Raw genomic sequence first — 21582 nt, forward strand, 5'->3', positions numbered from 1 at the left:
TGTTTCCCTTGTGGTTTTTAGTGGGGGCTTGTGTGGGTAGGGTAGAGATTGAGGGCTGCTTTAGTTCCAAAGCCTCAATATGCTTCCTGTCTACCTAAGTTATTAAAGTGTGGAGGTTGAGCTAGATTAGACCATTTCTAAGGTTCTTTCGAGCTCTAAAATTGATTCTTTTACTAGGATGAAAATGGATTGCCCCAGGATCAACAGGAGGAGGAGCCAATTCCTGAGACCAGAATAGAAGTAGAAATACCCAAAGTAAACACTGATTTAGGAAACGACTTATATTTTGTTAAGCTGCCCAACTTTCTCAGTGTAGAGCCCAGGTAAGAGGGTCAGTTAAAAGTGTTTCTAGGTGTTGGATAGAAATATGTGGATTGTTGCTGTTTTTCTGCTTTTACACGAGGTGGCTAATCACGAAATGGAAAACTCATCATGTGTCCCTGAAAAAAATCAAGTGTACCCAGTGATGGAAAATATATGGACTGTTGGTAAAGGAGACTTTTAATGCTTGTAATTGTTTTTGGCAGTTTGATACTTCCTTATGAATTAGCAGACATCACAAACCTTTGGTTGTTTTTGACCAGTGCAACCCCGAAAAAGCTGAAATCCAGAGTGGCAGACTTTGCTAGAGAAACTGCAGTTGCTCACTGTAGCTGCCATCGTGGATCTAGAAAACCTAATGGTTTGGGACAGTTAGTGTTGATGGCTGTTATTCACTGAGTCACATGCAAGCTGCTGTGAGTTTTAAATTTCTTTTTTCCTCCAAGCAAAATGATGTGGAAAGCTAGAGCATGGGAGGCCTGTTCTTTGGAAGACTTACATAAGAGTGAAGAATATTTCAAATATTTACCCTTGCCTTTTAAGCAGTATGTGTTAACACCAATTTTCAAGAAGGTGTAGTGATTTGAATACTTCCTTAAAGTTGAACATGAACATATTTGATGATTAATTAATTAAAATAATTAAGAATTATTTTTATTAACATATAATGTATTATTTGCCCCAGGGGTACATGTCTGTGAATCATCAGGCTTACACATTTCACAGCACCCACCATAGCACATACCCTCCCCAGTGTCCATAACCCAACCACCCTCTCCCTCTACGCCCCAGCAACTTTCAGTTTGTTTTGTGAGATTAAGAGTCTCTGATGGCTTGTCTCCCTCCCGATTCCATCTTGTAAGATTATGACTTTTAATTACATTATGATTTTTAGTGTAATGGTGTCTATTAATAGAGCTGTTACATAGCTGTAATATTCCTTAAAAATATGATTAGTAAGTTTATTTTAAAAACATTTTGTAGACCTTTTGACCCTCAATATTATGAAGATGAATTTGAAGATGAGGAAATGCTGGATGAAGAAGGTCGAACCAGGTTAAAATTAAAGGTACTCTTCCAAGCTGTACTCATTTAGTTTTTCCTTTTATAAAGTAAAACCTGGGGATAGTCACTTGAGACTTGAACTTCTAAAAAGGATTTTTTAGGGGCGCCTGGGTGGCTCAGTGGGTTAAAGCCTCTGCTTTTGGCTCGGGTCATGATCCCGAGGTCCTGGGATCGAGCCCCGCATTGGGCTCTCTGCTCAGCGGGGAGACTGCTTTCCTTCCTCTCTCTCTCTGCCTGCCTCTCTGCCTACTTGTGATCTCTGTCTGTCAAATAAATTTAAAAAAATAAAAATTAAAAAGGATTTTTTATGTTTTTTGTTTTATAAACAAATGAATTGTGTTTTCAGAATGTTTTTAGGAAGACAATATATAGCTTTTTCTCTGTATAGGTCTCTGTAAAATATATAGCACTTTTCCATCATCTTTTTCACTGTTATACTATTCTGATGCTTTAAAAAGATTATTAGCTTCTTCCTTCAGAGTAAGTAGCATTGTGGTTTGGTGTTTATAATGACTACCTCCATATGTACTGTGGGTTATGTTCTAGCAACTTCCTGCAAGAGGAAATCCTTCAGGTTCTTTGATCTATGGATTAAAAAAATCATATACAAAAGGAGAATCTATTACTAGTGCCTTCCAGTTGCTCTTGTTGGCTATTAGAGATTTTTTTATTATACTACCTTCCTATTAATGTTTCTCTTTGATACCTTATACTGACTGTCTGTCCACAAAGGGCCTCTAATCTTCCTTTAATCAAGGAGGATAAAGGTTAAGCAGATACTTTAGAACTGAGTTGCACCAGAGAATGAGAAGCAGTTGAACTCATGGTATGATATTTGCAGCTATGCTTTTTTTTTTATCCTTAAATCCAAAAAATTTCCTGTAATTATTTCAGTTTTCAGTGGACATTGTGTATGGTGTTTGAATGTTAAGAAGTGGCAGTCTGGCATTTTTAGAATTCAGGGGCCAAATTTTTAGAATAATTCCATCTTTTCAAGTGTGATAGATCTACAGGTATCTAAAGAACCTTATATAATATGGTTTCTATACAAAATGTGTGGGCTTCAAAGTTTTCAATGAAATTTCACTACTCGTTCCTATTAATGGAAATATAAATCAAATGAGAAAATGGAAATAGACCCCAATAAATTGTTCCAGGACACAGAATTAGTAGGCATAGTTATTAGACTATTATTTTTTTTTGCTGTCCTTTACCTTGCCTCTTCTCGTCCCATATTTGCTCATCTGTTAATATTTTTCCTTCAAGCGTGTGTATCTATTGATAGAGGCTTAGCACTGTGAATTTTTCATGCCTGTTTTAATGCCTCTGATAGTATTCTACTGCTTTTCATTATTTCTCATCCTTTATATAAATTAATGTAGTTCTGTATTTATTTACTCTTTATTGATTTTTTGCATTTTTGCCTTACCTGCTGCTAGGGTGCAACAACATCAGTATATCTATTTTCAGGCCATATAATATCAGACTAGTATAGGCATCAAAGATGAGGAATGAGTTTCTCATTTCTCATTTCTGTCACCAGAGCCTTGGTGCTTAGGGGCACCTGGGTGGCTCAGTCAGCTAAACATCTACTCTATTTCTTTTTTTTTTTAACGATTTCATTTACTTATTTGACAGAGAAATCTCAAGTAGGCAGAAAGGCAGGCAGAAAGAGAGGGGGAAGCAGGCTCCCCGCCGAACAGAGAGCCCGGTGTGGTGGGGGGCTCAGTCCCAGGATCCTGAGATCATGACCTGAGCTGAAGGCAGAGGCTTAACCCACTGAGCCAACTAGGCGCCCCTAAACATCCTACTCTTGATTTCAGCTCAGGTCATGATTTCAGATTCCTGAGATTGAGCTCTGCATTGGGTTCCCTATTCAGCAGGGAGTCTGCTTGTCTCCTTCTCCTTCTGCCGTTCCCCCTGCTCATGTGCTTGCCATCCCCCTTAAATAAATAAATAAATCTCCCATCCAAGTACTAACCAGGCCCGACCCTGCTTAGCTTCCGAGATTAAATAAATAAATCTTAAAAAAAAAAAAAGCCTTGGTGCTTAGAGTACAAAAGGTCGATATGTAACAGAAGGTTTGGTATGTGATGGAAAATAACCTTGGACCCTTTGTTTTTTGAGCGATGTTCCCAAGACTAGGATGATCATTACTTTTTAAAAAAGATTTTATTTATTCATTTTTGAGAGTGGGGAGTGGTTGGGGGTGGGAGGGGAAAAATGAATCTGAGGCGGAGTTGGCACCTCGTGCAGAGCCTGGTGTGGGGCTCAATCTCACAACCAGGAGATCATATCTTGAGCAGAAACCAGGAGTCAGATGCTGAACTAACTGCCACACAGGTGCCCCTACGGTAGCTGTTCTTAGATAGTCAGTTGGCGGTGTAATTAATTCTTTGAAGAATAAGGAACCAGGGTGCCTGGCTGGCTCAGTTGGAATTGTGTGTGATGCTTGATCTCAAGGTCGTGGGTTTGAGCCCCACACTGGGTGTAGAGTACTAATAAATAAACTTATTTTAAATAAATAAACAATAAGGAACCAGGTATTGTTTATGTATTTCTATGAGGTCTTCCATCTTTAAAGCTACTTCACTGTGTCTTTCATCCCAATAGGGTTAAGACCTAGCAGTGTATCCTGTCATAACATCATTATAGTTTGAATCACTTTATATAATAGCATCTTTCAAACTGGCTTCTCAGTTACTAATGGCTTATATGTGCATATTTTTTGGTGTGAAAGGGGGGGTAGGAATAGTATAGATTGTTTTTATCCTTTTATTAGGGAAAATTTTAACACATTACGAATATAATGAGAACCATATAATGAACTCTCATGTACCCATCACACTCTTCAGTGGTTATCAGGTTAGACAATCTTGTGTCCTCTATATTCCCTACCATACTTTACCCAGACTTTTGAAATAATCTCAGATAATGGTATCACAGTTAATTAATGAATATTGATTTCTTTTATCAGCTGGCTTCATTGTTACTTTTTCTTCTTTTTCTTTTTTCTTAATTTATTTTCTTTGGTAATCTCTACACCCAGTGTGACCCTGGAATTCACAGCCTTGAGATCAGGAGTCAAATGCTCTTCCAACTGAGCCAGCCAGGTGCCCCCATAGTTGTTTATTTAGTGAGAAATAAAGAGGAAAGGGAAAAACTGGAAGGGAACCAGTAAGACCCTGTTGCAGTATTGGTTTCTGGACTAGACTTCAGTGATTCATTCCTTACATATAGCACCCAGTGCTCATTACAGGTGCCATTTCTCTAATACCTATCACCCATCTAACCCATCTCTTACCTACCTCCTTCATCAACCCTCAGTTCCCTGTAGTTAAGAGTCACTTATGGCTTGTTTTCCTCTTTCCTTTTTTCTTTACTCCCTTCCTATATGTCATCTGTTTTCTTTCTTAAATTCCACATATGAGTAAGATAATATGGTATTTGTGTTTATCTGACTGACTTCACTTAGCATTACAGCTCCATCCATGTCATTGCAAATGACAAGATTGCATTCTTTTTGATTACTGAATAATACTCCAGTGTGTGTGTGTGTGTGTGTGTGTGTGTGTGTATTATACTGTATCTTCTTTTTAAAATTATTATTAACATGTAGTATTTGCCCCAGGGGTACAGGTCTGCGAATCACCTGGGTTACATACTTCACAGCACTCACCATAGCACATACCCTCCCCAATGTCCATAACCCAACCAGCCTCTGCATACCCCTCTCCCGTCCAGCAATACTCAGTCTGTTTTGTGAGATTAAGAGTTTCTTATGGTTTGTTTCCCTCCTGATCCCATCTTGTTTCATTTTTTCCTTTCCTACCTCCCAACGCCCCCACTCTGCCTCTCAAATTCCTCATATTGGAGAGATCATATGTTAATTGTCTTTCTCTGACTGACTTATTTCGCTCAGCATAATACCCTCTAGTTCCATCCACGTCATTGCAAATGGCAAGATATCATTTTCTTGATGGCTGCATAGTATTCCATTGTATATGAACGGATAAAGAAGGTGTGTGTGTGTGTATAAAGAATATATATATATATATAAAAGAAGATGTGTGTGTATATATATACATTTTTATATATCTATATATATAGATGTATATAGCTATAGATGTATATTTATCTATATACATCTATATATCCGTATATCCGTAGATGTATATACATCTATCTATATACGGATAGAGAAGATTTATATCTATATATCTTCTTTATCCGTTCATCTGTTGATGGACATCTAGGTTCTTCCATAGTTTGGCTGTGTGGACATTGCTGCTATAAACTTTCTGGTACATGTGCCCCTTTGGATCACTACATTTGTATCTTTAGGGTAAATACCCAGTAGTGTAATTACTGGGTCATAGGGTAGCTCTATTTTCAACTTTTTGAGGAATCTCCATGCTGTTTTCCAGAGTGGCTGTACCAGCTTGCATTCCCACCAACAGTGTAGGAGGGTTACCCTTTCTCCATCCTCTCCAATATCTGTCATTGCCCGACTTACTAATTTTAGCCATTCTGACTGGTGTGAGGTGGTATCTCCTTGTGGTTTTTATTTGTATTTCTCTGATGCTGAGTGATGTTGAGCATTTTTTTCATGTGTCTGTTGTTAATTTGGATGTCTTCTTTGCAGAAATGTCTGTTCGTGTCCCCTGCCCATTTCTTGTTTGGATTATTTTGTTCTTTGGGTGTTGAGTTTGATAAGTTCTTTATATATTTTGGATACTAGCTCTTTATCTGATATGTTATTTGTGAATGTCTTCTCCCATTCTGTTGTCAGTTGTCTTTTGGTTTTGTTAACTGTTTCCTTTGCTGTGCAAAGGATGATCTTGATCTTGATGAAGTCCCAATGGTTCATTTTTGCCCTAGCTTCCCTTGCTTTTGGTGATGTTTCTAGAAAGATGTTGCTGCAGCTGAGGTCGAAGAGGTTGCTGCCCGTGTTCTCTTCAAGGCTTTTGATGGATTCTTGTCTCATATTGAGGTCTTTCATCCATTTTGAGTCTAATTTGTGTGTGGTGTCAGGAAATGGCCCAGTTTCATTTTTCTGCATGTGTCTGTCCAATTTTCCCAACACCATTTGTTGAAGAGACTTTTTTCCATTGGACATTCTTTCCTGCTTTGTCGAAGATTATTTGGCCATAGAGTTCAGGGTCTATTTCTGGGCTCTCTATTCTGTTCCATTGATCTATGTGTCTGTTTTTGTGCCAGTACCATACTGTCTTGATGATTGTAGCTTTGTAATAGAGCTTGAAGTTTGGAATTGTGGTGCCCACCAACGTTGGCTTTCTTTTTCAACATTCCTCTGGCTATTCGAGGTCTTTTCTGGTTCCATATAAAGTTTAGGATTATTTGTTCCATTTCTTTGAAAGAAATTGTTGGTGTTTTGATAGGGATTGCATTAAATGTATAGATTGCATTAGGTAGCATAGACATTTTCACAATATTTGTTCTTCCAACCCATGAGATGGAACGTTTTTCCATTTCTTTGTGTCTTCCTTAATTTCTTTCATGAGTACTTAATAGTTTTCTGAGTACAGATTCTTTGCCTCTGTGGTTAGGTTTATTCCTAGGTATCTTACGGTTTTGGGTGCAATTGTAAATGGGATCAACTCCTTAATTTCTCTTTCTTCTGTCTTATTGTTGGTGTATAGACATGTAGCTGATTTCTGTGCATTGGTTTTATATCCTGGTACTTCACTGAATTCCTGTACAAGTTCTAGCAGCTTTGGAGTGGACTCTTTTGGGTTTTCCACATAGAGTATCATATCATCTGCAAAGAGTGAGAGTTTGACTTCTTTGTCAGTTTGAACGCCTTTAATTTTTTTGTTGTGTGATTGGTGGGGCTAGGAATTCTAGTGCTGTGTTGAATAGCAGTGGTGATCGTCGACATCCCTCCTGTGTTCCTGACCTTAGGGGAAAAGCTCTCAGTTTTTCCCCATTGAGAATGATATTCACTGTGGGTTTTTCATAGATGGCTTTGATGATATTGAGGATTGTACCTTCTGTTCCTATATTTCGAAGAGTTTTGATCAAGATAGGATGCCATACTTTGTCAAATGTTTTTTCAGCATCTACTAAGAGTATCATATGGTTCTTGTTCTTTCTTTTGTTAATGTATTGTATCACATTGATTGATTTGCGGATGTTGAACCAACCTTACAGCCCAGGAATAAATCCCACTTGTCATGGTGAATAATCCTTTTAATGTACTGTTGGATCCTATTGGCTAGTATTTTGGTGAGAATTTTCACATCTCTGTTCATCAAGGATATTGGCATGTAATTCTCCTTTTTGATGGGGTCTTTGTTTGGTTTTGAGATCAAGGTAATGCTGGCCTCATAAAGTGAGTTGGGAAGTTTTTCTTCCATTTCTAGTTTTTGGAACAGTTTCAGGAGAATAGGTATTAATTCTTCTTAAAATGTTTGGTATACTTCCCCTGGGAAGCCATCTGGCCCTGGGCTCTTGTCTGTTGGGAGATTTTTGATGTCTGCTTCAATCTCCTTACTGGTTATGGGTCTGTTCAGGTTTCCTATTTCTTCTAGTTCAATTTTGGTAGTATATATGTCTCTAGGAACGCATCCATTTCTTCCAGATAGCCAAATTTGCTGGTGTATAGTTGCTCATAATATGTTCTTATAATTGTTTGTATTTCTTTGGTGTTGGTTTTGATCTCCCCTCTCTCATTCATGATTTTATTTATTTGGGTCCTTTCTCTTTTCTTTTTGATAAGTCTGGCCAGGGGTTTTCCAATCTTACAAATTCTTTCAAAGAACTAGCTCCTAGTTTTGTTGATTTGTTCTACTGTTCTTTTAGTTTCTATTTCATTGATTTCTGCTCTGATCTTTATTATTTCTCTTCTGCTGGTTTTAGGCTTTCTTTGCTGTTATTTCTCCAGCTCCTATAGGTGTAGGGTTAGGTTGTGTACTTGAGACCTTTCTTGTTTCTTGAGAAAGGCTTGTATGGCTATATACTTTCCTCTCAGGACTGCCTTTGCTGTGTCCCACAGATTTTGAACAGTTGTGTTTTCATTATCATTTGTTTCCATGAATTTTTTCAGTTCTTCTTTAATTTCCTGGTTGATCCATTCATTCTTGAGTAGGATGCTCTTTAACCTCCATGTATTTGAGTTCTTTCCAAATTTCTTCTTGTGATTGAGTTCTAGCTTCAGAGACTTGTGGTCTGAAAATATGCAGGGAATGATCCTAATCTTTTGGTATCGGTTGAGATCTGATTTGTGAGCCAGGATGTGATCTGTTCTGGAGAAGGTTCCATGTGCACTGGAGAAGAATGTGTTTTCTGTTGCTTTGGGATGGAATGTTCTGAGTATATCTGATGTCCATCTGGTCCAGTGTGTCATTTAAGGCCTTTATTTCTTTGTTGATCTTTTGCTTGGATGATCGGTCCATTTCAGTGAGGGGGGTGTCAGAGTCCCCTACTATTATTTTATTATTTTCGATGTGTTTCTTTGATTTTGTTATTAATTGGTTTATACAGTTTACTGCTCCCATGTTAGGGGCATCGATATTTAAAATTGTTAGATCTTCTTGTTGGACAGACCCTTTGAGCATGATATAGTGTCCTTCCTCATCTCTTATTATAGTCTTTGGCTTAAAATCTAATTGATCTGATACAAGGATCGCCACCCCAGCTTTCTTTTGATGTCCATTAGCATGGTAAATTGTTTTCCACCCCCTCACTTTAAACCTGGAGCTGTCTTTGTGTTTAAAATGAGTTTCTTGCAGACAGCATATTAATGCGTTTTGTTTTTTTAAATCCATTCTGATACCCTCTGTCTTTTGATTGGGGCATTTACCCCATTTACATTCAGAGTAGCTATTGAGAGATGTGAATTTAGTGCCATTGTATTGCCTGTAACGTGACTGTTACTGTATAGTGTCTCTCTTCCTTTCTGGTCTACTACTTTTAGGCTCTCCCTTTGCTTAGAGGGCCCCTTTCAATATTTCCTGTAAGGCTGGTTTCGCGTTTGCAAATTCTTTTAATTTTTGTTTGTCCTGGAAGCTTTTTATCTATCCTTCTATTTTCAATGATAGCCTAGCTGGATATAGTATTCTTGGCTGCATATTCTTCTCGTTTAGTGCTCTGACTATATCATGCCAGTTCTTTCTGGCCTGCCAGGTTTCTGTGGATAAGTCTGCTGCCAATGTAATATTTCTCCCATCGTATGTTACAGACTTCTTGTCCTGGATTGCTTTCAGGATTTTCTCTTTGTCACTAAGACTAGTAAGTTTTACTATTAGATGATGGGGTGTGGACCTATTTCTATTGATTTTGAGAGTGGGTTCTCTGTGTCTTCTAGGTTTTGATGCTTGTTCCCCTTGCCATATTAGGGAAATTCTCTATTACAATTTGCTCCAATATACCTTCTGCCCCCCTTTCTCTTTCTTTTTCTTTTGGAATCCTAATTATTCTAATATTGTTTCGTATTATGGTATCACTTCTCTCTCGAATTCTACCCTTGTCGTCCAGTTGTTGTCTCTCTTTTGCTCAGCTTACTTTATTCCTCATCATTTGGTCTTCTATATCACTAATTCTCTCTTCAGCTTCATTTATCGTAGCAGTAACAGCCTCCATTCTTGATTGCACCTCATTAATTCCTTTTTTGATTTCAGCTTTGTTAGATTTTAGTTCTTTTATTTCTCCAGAAAGGGATTTTATTTGTCCAGATAGGGTTTCTCTAATATCCTCCATGCCTTTTTCAAGCCCAGCCAGCACCTTGAGAATCGTCATTCTGAACTTTAGATCTGACATATTATCAATGTTTGTATTGATTAGGTCCCTAGCTGTCAGTACAGCTTCTTGTTCTTTTTTTTGTGGTGAGTTTTTCCTCCTTGTCATCTTATCCAGATAAGAATATATGAATGAGAGAATAAAATACTAAAAGGGTGGCAAAGACCTCAGAAAAATGTATGCTAACCAAATCAGAGGAGACCCCAAACTGGGGGGGAGAAGAAAGGAGGTTAAAAAGAGAAAAAAAAAAAAAAATTATATATATATATATATATATATAAATTAGACTGGTGAATAGAACAGCTCCACCCACTTGATTTTGCATTTTGGTCTCTTAGAAGGAACTACCTCCCAAAATTTTAAAGAAAGAAAAACTTATATGTGTGTGTGTATGTATACACAAAAATAAGGGTAAACGTGAGGAAGGGATGGAATATGACTGTAAAGATGAAAGTTTTTAAAGATATTCTAAAAAAGGAATTGATAAGTTGGTTGGAAAAAGAAGAAAAAAAAAGGTTGGGGGAAAGAATGTGCTCAGGCTGGAGACTAGAACAAAGCCCTGTGCTAGATTTAGGGTATATTTTGATCTATTAGAAGATATTCTATCCCAAAATTTTTTAGGAAGAAAAAAAACCCCTATATGTATACAAAAAAATAAGGTTAAATACAATGAAGGGTAAAATATGACTATAATAATGTAGGGTTTAAAAAGATTTTTTTTAAAGAAAGGTATTGTTAAGGTAAGCTGGTTAAAAAATGTTAAAAGGCAAAAGAGGAAAGGTTAAAAAAATTAGAATAAGAAAAAAAATTTTTTTTTAATTAACTTTGCAAGACTAAAGAATCATGGGGAGAAAGCCATGAATTCCATGCTTCGCTTTCCCCTCCTCTGGAATTCTGCTGTTCTCCTTGATTGGTGAGCGTGGTCTTGCTGGATGTTCTTGCTGATCTTCTGGGAGAGGGTTCTCTTTCCGGGATTCTCAAATGTCTTTGCCTGAGGGGATTCTCAAATGTTTTTGCCTGAGGCAGAATTGCACCAACTTTAGCAGTGCCAGGAGCCAGGCTACATAATCTGCTCTGGTTTGCTCTCAGGAGCTTTTGTTCCCTGAACGTTTTTTGTAGAGCTCTGGAAGATGGGAATGAAAATGGCGGCCTCCCAATCTCTGGCCTTGATAGCCGAGAGCTTGGGGCCTGCTCCTCAGTTCTCCCTCAGAAAAAAGCCATCAATCCCTCCCTCTCCCTGGTCTCGGGCCACGCTCTGGGCTCACCCTGCCTGTGACCAAGCGTTTCTGTCTCTGACACATGGGCTCGTTTGGAGTCTCCAAACCCAGCAGATTACTGCTTCCAGAGGAGGAAGGTGAATCTTCCTGGGTCTGCCACTTGTGGGGTCCCTGCTCAAAGAGCAGTGGTCCGACTGTGCCTAGGATCACAGTTCAAGGTAACCCCAAGCTGAGAGCTCACTCCTCAGCTCTGTGTCTGTAATCAGCTTCCCCACTCCAATACCTGGCAGCTCTGCCACACTCTGACACTCCTGATCCTGTGGCCCTGTGGGACCTGAGGCCCCACTGTCCCTGTGAGGGCTCCACCCCCACTTAGCCTCTGCAGCAATGTCTCTCAGTGGAGTAGACTTTTAAAAGTTCTGACTTTGTGCTCCACTGTGCCACTGCTTGCCGGGAGCCGGCCCCTCCCCAACAATCTATCTTTCCATTGCCTTGGATTCACTTCTCTGCACGTCCTGCCTTTCAGAAAGTGGTCGATTTTCTGTTCCTAAAATTGGCTACTCTTCTCTTTGATCTTCTGTTGAGTTTGTAGGTGTTCAGAATGGTTTGAGAACTATCTAGCTGAACTGCCACCTGATGTCATTTCGGTTCGCTACTCCTCTGCCATCTTGCCCAGACTCTATATGCATCTTCTTTTTTTTTTTTTTTTTTTTTTTTAAAGATTTCATTTATTTATTTGAGAGGGAGACAGTGAGAGAGAGCATGAGCGAGGAGAAGGTCAGAGAGCGAAGCAGACTCCCCATGGAGTTGGGAGCCCGATGTGGGACTCGATCCCGGGACTCCGGGACCATGACCCAAGCCGAAGGCAGTCGTCCAACCAACTGAGCCACCCAGGCGTCCCTATATGCATCTTCTTAATCGATTCACCAGTCAGTGGACATTTGGGCTCTCTCCACAGTTTGGCTGTTGTTGATAATGCTACTATAATTATCAGGGTGTGTGTACCCTTTCAATACCCCTTGTATCTTACTTAGTAGTGCAATAACTGGATCATAGGGTAGTTCTGTTTTTTAACTTTTTAAAGTTAAAAAGTATTCCAGAATGGCTGCAGATTAGCATTCCTACCAACAGTGTGAGAGGGTTCCCCTTCCTCCATATCCTCGTTAACAACTGTTGTTTGCTGTGTTATTTTAGCCATTCTGGCAGGTGCGAGGTGATACCCATTGTGGTTTTGATATGCATTTCCCTGATGATGAGTGATTTTAAGCATCTTTTCATGGGTTAGCCAGCTGGATGTCTTTTTTAGAAAAGTATCTATTCATGTCCTCTGTCCATTTCTTAACTGGATTATTTGTGTTTTGAGTGTTGAGTTTGGTAAGTCCTTAATAGATTTTGGATCCTGACCCTGTATCAGATATGTCATTTGCAGTTAGCTTCTCCTATTCCGTAGGCTACTTCTCAGTTTTGTTAATTGTTTCCTTTGCTGTGCAGAAGCTTTTTGTCTTGATGAGGTCCCATCAGTTCATTTTTTGCTTTTGTTTCCCTTGCCTTTGGTGACGTGTCTAATAAGAAGTGCTGTGGCCTAGATCAGAGAGGTTTCTGTCCATGTTCTCTTCTAGGATTTTGGTGGTTTCTTGTCTCACATTTAGGTCTTTTATCTATTTTGAATTTATTTTTGCATTTGGTGTAAGCAAGTGGTGCAGTTTGATTCTTCTGCATATTACTGTCCAGTTTTCCTGACACCATTTGTTAAAGAGACTTTTCCTCTTGGATAGTCTTTCCTGCTTTGTCAGTGATTAGCTTACCATTTAAAGATTTATTTATTTATTTTAGAGAGAGTGTGATTTAAGGGGGTGTGGGGAAGGGCAGGGAGAGAAGGAGAGAGAATCTCAGTCAGACACGCTGCTCTGTGTGGAGCCTGACACAGGGCTTGATCTCAGGACCCTGAGATCATGACCTGTGCTGAAATCAGGAGTCAGATGCTTAACTAACTGAGCCACCCAGGTGCCCCATTCCCACTGAGTTTTTAATTTCAGGTTTTCATTTTAGAAGCTCTTGAATGTTTTTCAGAACCGCCTGGTATTTCTACCACATGCAATCAAGATAAAGTTAGAGTCTAAACCTTTTAAAAAAAAAAACCTAGGTTTTTAATCTTGGGTGCTGCTTTTTTCCTTCCCCATATTTGGGGAATTTCCCTATTTCCCTGGGCAAAGGTTTTTGGTCCTACATTTATTTGGTTTTTAGCTTTATAGGAGATCTTTCTTTCTTTCTTTCTTTTTAAAGATTTTATTTACTTATTTATTTGACAGAGAGTACAAGCAGGGGGAGTGGCAGGCAGAGAGAGAAGAAGCAGCAGGATCCCTGCAGAGTGGGGGACACCCGATGTGGGACTCGAACCTAGGACCCAGGGATCATGACCTAAGCCTAAGGCCGCTGCTTAACCCACTGAGCCACCCAGGCGCCCCAAAAACCTTCTTTATAGAGGGAGTCTCAAGTCTAAATTGCTAATTCCTGTGGCCTCAAGTCTTATTCCTGTCCTCATAGCTTTTACTATGAGCTCTTTCTTTACATATCCCAGGGCTGCTATGGATTTCACATTAGTTCAAATGCTCTGGCACTCAGCTTCCTTTGTGATTCTAGCACTAGGAGCTCAGAAGTTAAGCTAATTGTTTTTCCTGTTGCTAATTTATTCAGCCTCTCTAGCTGAAACCCTGACAAGAGGGTTTCAGTATTGTCTGTTTTTCTGTCACTAAGTGTGTGACAGAAATGCTATGATTATGTGTCTCTTGAGGAAAAAGATACATTAAACTACAGCATTCTAAGGCATTTGTGTTTTGAACCAGGTAGAAAATACAATAAGATGGAGGATACGCCGGGATGAGGAAGGAAATGAAATCAAAGAAAGCAACGCTCGGATCGTCAAGTGGTCAGATGGGAGGTAAGCTCAAAATGCCATGAAAAACATTGAAATACCTGGAATGTGGCTAGGAGAGGTGAAACTTCAGAAGAAAACCTTATTTGGGGGATACCTCTTATTAAAGGGTTTCCACTGCTTGGTCTCTGGCATTGCACAGAAGACCTGAGAGAAGTAAATAGGTAGTTGAATGTTGGACAGGCTGGTGAAAGACATTAGAAATAGGCCAAAAATGTGGTCATCCTCTCCGGCCACAGCATAATAGTTTGGAAATGTTATACCAGCTATCCTGCCCATTGCCAGCTGTTCACTGTAAGATAACAAGTTAGAAAAACTACCTTTCCCTGGGGAAGTGGTAGAGACTGAGTACCCATTAGAGCATGCTTTCCTTCTCGGCATGCTTTGTTCGTAAACCAGAAACATACAATGTATGTTACTCTGTGTAGGTGGTTCCTCATATATATCATGTCTCCTTTTTTCCTCTCCTTCTGAACTCTGTGAAAGGAGAGAAAGTAGCAGTTGAGTCACAATTTCAGTAAAGTGAAATGGTAGAATAAAGCTTTATGACTTTAACGTGTGAAGTGTTCCTTCTTTTCAGCATGTCTCTGCATTTAGGCAACGAAGTGTTTGATGTTTACAAAGCTCCACTACAGGGAGATCACAACCATCTTTTTATAAGACAAGGTACTGGTCTACAGGGACAAGCCGTTTTTAAAACCAAACTCACATTCAGGTAACTATTAGAAACTACTGTTTTTACAGTAAAAGCAGTGAATATAGATACTGTCCAAAATACTTGATTCCTGATTTGACATGACCGTCCATATAGTTCGCCAAGGACTAGTGTCTGGTTCTCAGCTCTGAAGGCTCAGAGTGCACTAAAAGTTGCTGTTTCACAGGGAACTAGGTCATGATGAGAAAACTTTTAGAAGAGACTGTTTTGTAAACCACAGTGTTAATTTATTAATTCCAGTGATGACTATAACTGCCAGGAGGCCTAGAATACTTGGGGGTCAGCATGTCTTTTTTTGTTGTTGTTGTTAAATTGATCTGGAAGACTAACTGGTAGCTGGAGGTTGGTAGTATGCATGCAGTCAGAGGAAAGGCAGTGAGATGGGTGTGGAGGCTGGGGTCATCCCGTTCTTGAGGCTGCAGCACCAGTAGCTCTGCAGGGATGTGTCTTTAGATGGGTAAGCACTACACTGAGATGTTTTTATTTTCTTTTTCTTGATTCGAAGCCAATCATCCTCCTTGGGTAATGTTTATCTTCAGTGATCTTGGTTATGACTTAGTTTTTTGAGGATTGTAGTGGTCAGAAGTAGAGGCTTTCGGAATCAGATAGACCCATATTTCTATCTTACTTCCCCTTGTGTGACCCTGTGCAACTTTCTTATCCTCTCTGCTCATTTACATACATAAAATGGAATAATTATAGAGTAGCTGTGACAGTGAAGTCATTTCATTTGTAAAACGTGGAGCACATTGCTTGGCACTTAGTTTTCAGTAAATGCTCCTTCAACTATGTATTTACTGATTCTGGAGGGTGATCGTGCCATGTAAAGACTTTTACTCCAGCTTTTGTTTATCACTTATAAGATAAGAATGTTCCAGTTAGCCACAGGATGAAGAAGGTTTGCAGGCCCTCACCTAGTATATGCAGTTGAGCGTCCTTGCCTATTTTTTGCTGGAGAATAGGAAATGGTGTCTGGTCTCTCGTTTTGGTGATGTTGATAATGTGACTGACTCACAGATAAATCTGGTAAACAGACATTTTTGTTCATTTCTTGCAGACCTCACTCTACAGACAGTGCCACACACAGAAAGATGACCCTGTCACTTGCGGATAGATGCTCAAAGACACAGAAGATTAGAATCTTACCGATGGCTGGTCGTGATCCTGAATGTCAGCGCACAGAGATGATTAAGGTTCGTTTGCTGTGCATTATCTTGAGATTTTTGGTACAGTCATGCCTCAGAGAAACTGCAGGTTTGGTTCCAGACCTCTGCAGTGAAGTGAATATTGCAGTAAAGTAGAATCAAATGAATTTTTTTGTTTCTCAGTACATATAAAACATGTTTATAACATGGTGTGCAATAGCATTATGTCTAAAAAAAAGTACATATCTTAGTTTAAAGCTTTTTTGCTAACCATCATCTGAGCTTTTCAAGTCATGACCACTCATCACAGATCACCATAACAAAGAGAATAATGAAAAAATTTGAAATATTGCAAGAATTACCAAAATATAGAGAAACACAGCAGATGCTGCTGGAAAAATTATGTGAATGGACCTGCTTGGTGCTGCATTGCCACAAACCTTCAATTTGTAAAAAAACAAAACACGGTATCTGCAAAGTGCAATAAAATGAGGTATAGCTGTATGTTAAGAATAGCATTTCCCAAGTCTTTTTTTCTCATCCCTTAGCCACCTTTTTTCCCCTTACACTGGCGTGGGCAGGGAGCCAGATCAATTCCCAAAGCATTTGCCAAGCAAGAGTGATGTGGTGATGGTCACAAAACAGACGCGAGGGCTCGGGTTTCACTCACCAGATCCTGACGGTTCAGGAACAAACTGGGGTCTGAAGGGATCTGAACATTGGTGTAGAATTTCAGAGGTGATTCACTGAGCTGTGTCTGTGTTATAAAGTAGTAGAAATGCTAGTGATGTAGTCTAAAATAGAATAAATACAGACAAGAAGTTTAAGTGGGAACACCTAAGGAGAATCGGGCAAAGGTCCGTTTATAATGCTGTGCCTTTCTGAGTTGCCACAGCTGCTGGTGAGGCACGCATCCGTGCAGGGCACCATCCCTCAGTGATGAGGGTGTACGTGTATATGACTCCGTTGGCCTTTCATGCAGCACTTGCTATAAGAAGCTGTATGCAGCTGAATAGTTTCATTCTCTGATACCTGCTAGATATCACGCATTGCCCTGCCTGCTTCATGGGATTCCATTCCCGAGTGCACCAGAGCACAGTGAGGCAAAGACACTCTGGCTCTTAGATTCTGCTGATGGCCTGGCCCTGGGCCTCTGTTTTCTCTTCCTTCTCATATTTTGTTCATGGAGGCAGGTTAACTAAACCAGGTTCATAGCAGTGCCTAACCCAGTAGTGTGGGGGCACATTGGCTTTGGAGCGTTACTTTTTGCCCCATTTCCTAGCCTTTTCTCCTCAAGCCAAGGTAGCTACAGGAACCTTCAGACTCTGGTCTCAGCATTATTGGAAGAGCCCTCTGGACCACCTTGAAAGATACCCCAGGTCCTTTCCCACTTCCCCAGTTTCCATGGAAATGCATAAGGAATGAGCTAGTTGTTGTTAATCCCGGTTGTACCAACAGTGATTTTTCTTTTATACTCTGTACAACTTTAATGAAAAGTTCCCTGCATAGAATGTCTAGCAATGTTGTGTGCAGTAATAGCAATTAAATGAGGAATTCAAAGAAATGCTGTAATATCCCTGACCTCTCATATTCTGTCTCTACCTTGTAAACACTGTGAATGGCCAGGCGGAGGACGTGTGTGACTGTTCTGCTTTGGGGCTCAGGGATCCTCCCCTACCAGCACCTCCCCATCCTGTCATCAGGAGCTGTGGGGAAGCTCTCTGGCGGGGAAGGGCCCAGACGGGACCATCTGCTCACCACTGTAGTTCGGTGGAGCCCGTGCGCGCCGGGTGTCTGTCTTGGGTCAGCAGACACAGCCTCCCTCAGGTGTCCACTGGGCGTGGCTGAGGTTCCTCAGGCTGCTTCCTGCTCTCTGGGCTCTGCCTGGCAGCAGGGGGGACACTGCAGCTCCCGAGGCTACGTGTGTGCCAGATCTGACTGGGTGGTTAGCATGAGGGGGCCTTCTGCCCCTTCAGCCTGTGCTCCCTTCACGCCTTGGAACTCAACTGCACTGAGTGATCACAGTGTGAGGTAACGGGTATGGCATGGGGAGGACTGCAGAAATAGGTATTATCCTGGGCTGGGCATTTACAGGTTCCTTCTAGTAAAAGTAGTTTAAGTGGGCAGTAAATTAGCTCATTTTTTAAAGTTCAGTGTATTATTTGCTTCTTTGCAGAAAGAAGAAGAACGTTTGAGGGCTTCTATTCGTCGGGAATCTCAGCAGCGCCGAATGAGAGAGAAACAGCACCAGCGGGGGCTGAGTGCTAGTTACCTAGAACCTGATCGCTATGATGAGGAGGAGGAAGGCGAGGAGTCCATCAGCTTGGCTGCCATTAAAAACCGATATAAAGGGGGCATTCGAGGTGAGTGTGCAGAAGTTTAATTTCATAAATTTGGGGTTCAGGAATTTATCTTTGCATTTGGCCTACTCTGAATGCCATCACTGGATATTTTATTGATTTCTTTTTTTAGAGAGAGCTGGTGGTGGGAGGGGCAGGAGGAGAGAAAGAATCCTAAGCAAGCTCCACACCCAGCACAGAGCCTCACATGGGGGTTGATCTCACAACCCTGAGATCACAACCTGAACCGAAATCAATAGTTGGACACTTCACCAACTGAGCCACCCAGGCACCCCTGGATTTTTTATTTTTGAGAAACCGGTATTAATGAGTGATGTATTTCAAGGGCTACTGAACTAGATACTGTAGAATTCTTCGAGGTGAGCCTGGAAGAACTGCTGTCTCGTTCTTATTGGGGGGGACAGAGACTTTGAGAGGGTAAATTGGTAAGATGGTAAGTGTTGAGTTGGTAAGTGGACAGTTCTTGAACCAGGGTCATCGGACTCCTGAGGCATTGGTCTCAACCACAACACTGCATCCAGAGATTTCCCTGCAGCCTGCAGATGGAAGCTGGGGTAGAAGGCTTGACCTAGTCCCTGACCTGACTCTGCCAGCTCTCAGTTCTGCTGCTCTTCAGTTGGATGACTTATGGAAAATTATACCTACTTCCTGTTCCTCAGGAAAAAAAAAACACAACCTATTAATAATGATAGTACTTAAAAAGTGAGGTGATTTTGAGAATGAAGTGACATAATACATGTAAAGTACTTTGCCCGGTGCCTGGCACATACGAGTACTACATAAACGTAACCTAAAACCATTGTGACTCTTCTTACCAGTCCTCAGCTTCAGGCAAGGGTCTTCATATCTCTGCAGATCATGTTGCCCATCTGTAAAATGAAACTCCAGTCCTCCCTAGATTAACCTGATAGAGCTCTGGGAACCACTGTACAGCGTAAGGTAATACCGCGGGGGACCATGCCTCCTAGTTTGGTCCTTACTGAGTGACAGATTTTAAGAACACTCGAATTTCCCCTGTGCCATCTTATAAAACTCTTTTCTCCTTTTCCTGCAGTGACTGCATTTGTTCTCGGGAGCTATCACACCCTTCTTGCCTGCCTGTTAACTTATTTTGGCCCTACAGTACAGAGACAATTTTTTTGTTAGTGCTGATTTCCCACAGTAGAGATTAATTGTGGAAATAAACCACATAAAAACTGAATAAAAACAAAAAAATTGAGGATGCTTTTAGGTAGAGAGAGAGATAATATTCAGTTCTCCAGAGATTAAAAGCCTGACTGGTTCATTAACGTTCATTAAGTCCCAGGAAAGATTCCGCGTTCACTTGCCAATGGGTTGGTCTAAAGTCAGCTGTGCTTGATTCCATCCTAAGTTTCACCAGGGCTGGGACATCCGTGTAGACTGTTACTCATGTCCATCTCCTTTGGAAATGTCCATCTGGCAACAAATGGTCTTTACAGGACTGGGAAGCCACCGCTTGTTTTTTATCTTCAAAGCTTATTTTGGAATTAACAGTTATCCCCCATGAAAGAATGACTTGGGTGTCAGTAGCTTGTTCTGGAAGAGTTACTGGTGTTTGTGTTTCTAGTGACCTTGCACACAGCCTTTTTCATACTTAAAACTGGTCAGATGAACCATTCTTGTATTTTGAGAGGGTAAGTACTTCACTTCAGCATACTAATCTTACATTTATTTTTAAATCAGAAAATTTTTAGGGATTTGTTTCTTCTGGGAAAAGGTACAGAAGGAACTAAAGATAATCATCAGAAGAAAAATCCAGAAATGAACAGATCACCATCTTTGAAAGTTACTCACAAATAATTCCTTTGCTTTCAGAGGAACGAGCCAGAATCTATTCGTCAGACAGTGATGAGGGATCAGAAGAAGATAAGGCCCAAAGATTACTCAAAGCCAAGAAACTGACCAGTGATGAGGTAAAAACAAATGTATTCAATGCTAGGGGTTTACCCTGTGTCCTCGAGTCCACTCCCGCCCAGAGGCACAGACAGATGTCTGTCTGCTTTGCTGAAAGTCAGTGAAATAGAGGCAGTGACAGGAGCAGGAGCAGCCAGAGGAGGGTCTGACCCCTGTGCTCAGGCAGAGGTTGCAAGGCTGCTCAGAGGAGACCTCTCACTGGGTATGGAAGAAAGTGTTAGCTTGTAGGGCACACTGGCCCGGTGGGCATCCTAGGGGGATGGAAAGGCTTGTGGGGAAACATCGGGGTCCTGAGCTACCAAGGCTTGACTAGAAACTAGAAATCATTCAGTGGGGGTAGATCAGGGGGTTTATGTCTTCTCTTTTTCTTTTGTTTTTGTTTATTTGCAATATTTATTTTTTAATTATAGAAACAGTTCTTACGGTAGAAAAATCTTTTTTTTCTTTAGATAAAATAGTATTGGAGTAGTATTAAATTTTATCAAAATAATAAAAAATTATTTCAAAGTAATTTTAAAATATTTTAATTTATGTTTTTAATAGTATCCTTTCCAAATGATAAGAATACAGGTGTTGAGAAATTTTAAGTCTTTTTTTTGAGGTGTAGTTGACATGTAACATTAGTTTTAGATGTCTAGTATAATGATTGTGTTAATAATTGTATATATCGCATAATGATCACCACAGTAAATCTAGTTAACATTCATCAGACATAGTTACAAACTTTTTTTCTTGTGGTAGGAACTTTTAAGGTCCTTTTTTAGGCCTATGCTATTAGCAACTTTCAAATATTCAATAATGTATTTTTAACTATAGTCACCATGCTCTTCCTTACATCCCCAGGACTTCTTTTAGTTGAGTCTTTTTAGATCTCTTTTTACCTTTGGTGTTCTTGAATTGTATTGTGACATCTCTTTGGTATTTCCTTTTATTTTTCTGTTTGGGATTTGTTTCTGAATGTGAATTCATCATTAGTTCTGAAAATTTCTCGGTTGTCAATTTTTCAGATACTCTGTACCATTTTTTCTGTCATTTCTTTATGAAACTGATTAAATGCCTGTGGTTCCTTCTCTGTTCTCTACAACTCTCAAACTGTCTTTCATATTTTCTTGTGCTTGTCTCTGCATTCTGT

General features: G+C 40.1%; 1 protein-coding gene across 1 annotated transcript in view; it reads left to right on the forward strand.

The window, feature by feature from the left end:
• LEO1 (LEO1 homolog, Paf1/RNA polymerase II complex component) overlaps positions 1-21582 on the forward strand; it is a 44756-nt gene that overhangs the window by 17421 nt on the left and 5753 nt on the right. Inside the window, exons 5-11 of the mRNA XM_082734727.1 lie at positions 178-323; positions 1306-1390; positions 14207-14301; positions 14876-15010; positions 16068-16203; positions 18332-18518; positions 20352-20449. Coding sequence (XP_082590853.1) covers positions 178-323; positions 1306-1390; positions 14207-14301; positions 14876-15010; positions 16068-16203; positions 18332-18518; positions 20352-20449 — 882 coding nt within the window. The remainder of the gene's footprint in view (positions 1-177; positions 324-1305; positions 1391-14206; positions 14302-14875; positions 15011-16067; positions 16204-18331; positions 18519-20351; positions 20450-21582) is intronic.

Source organism: Mustela nivalis (genome assembly GCF_964662115.1).
Source record: "Mustela nivalis genome assembly, chromosome: 6".
Taxonomy (NCBI): domain Eukaryota; kingdom Metazoa; phylum Chordata; class Mammalia; order Carnivora; family Mustelidae; genus Mustela; species Mustela nivalis.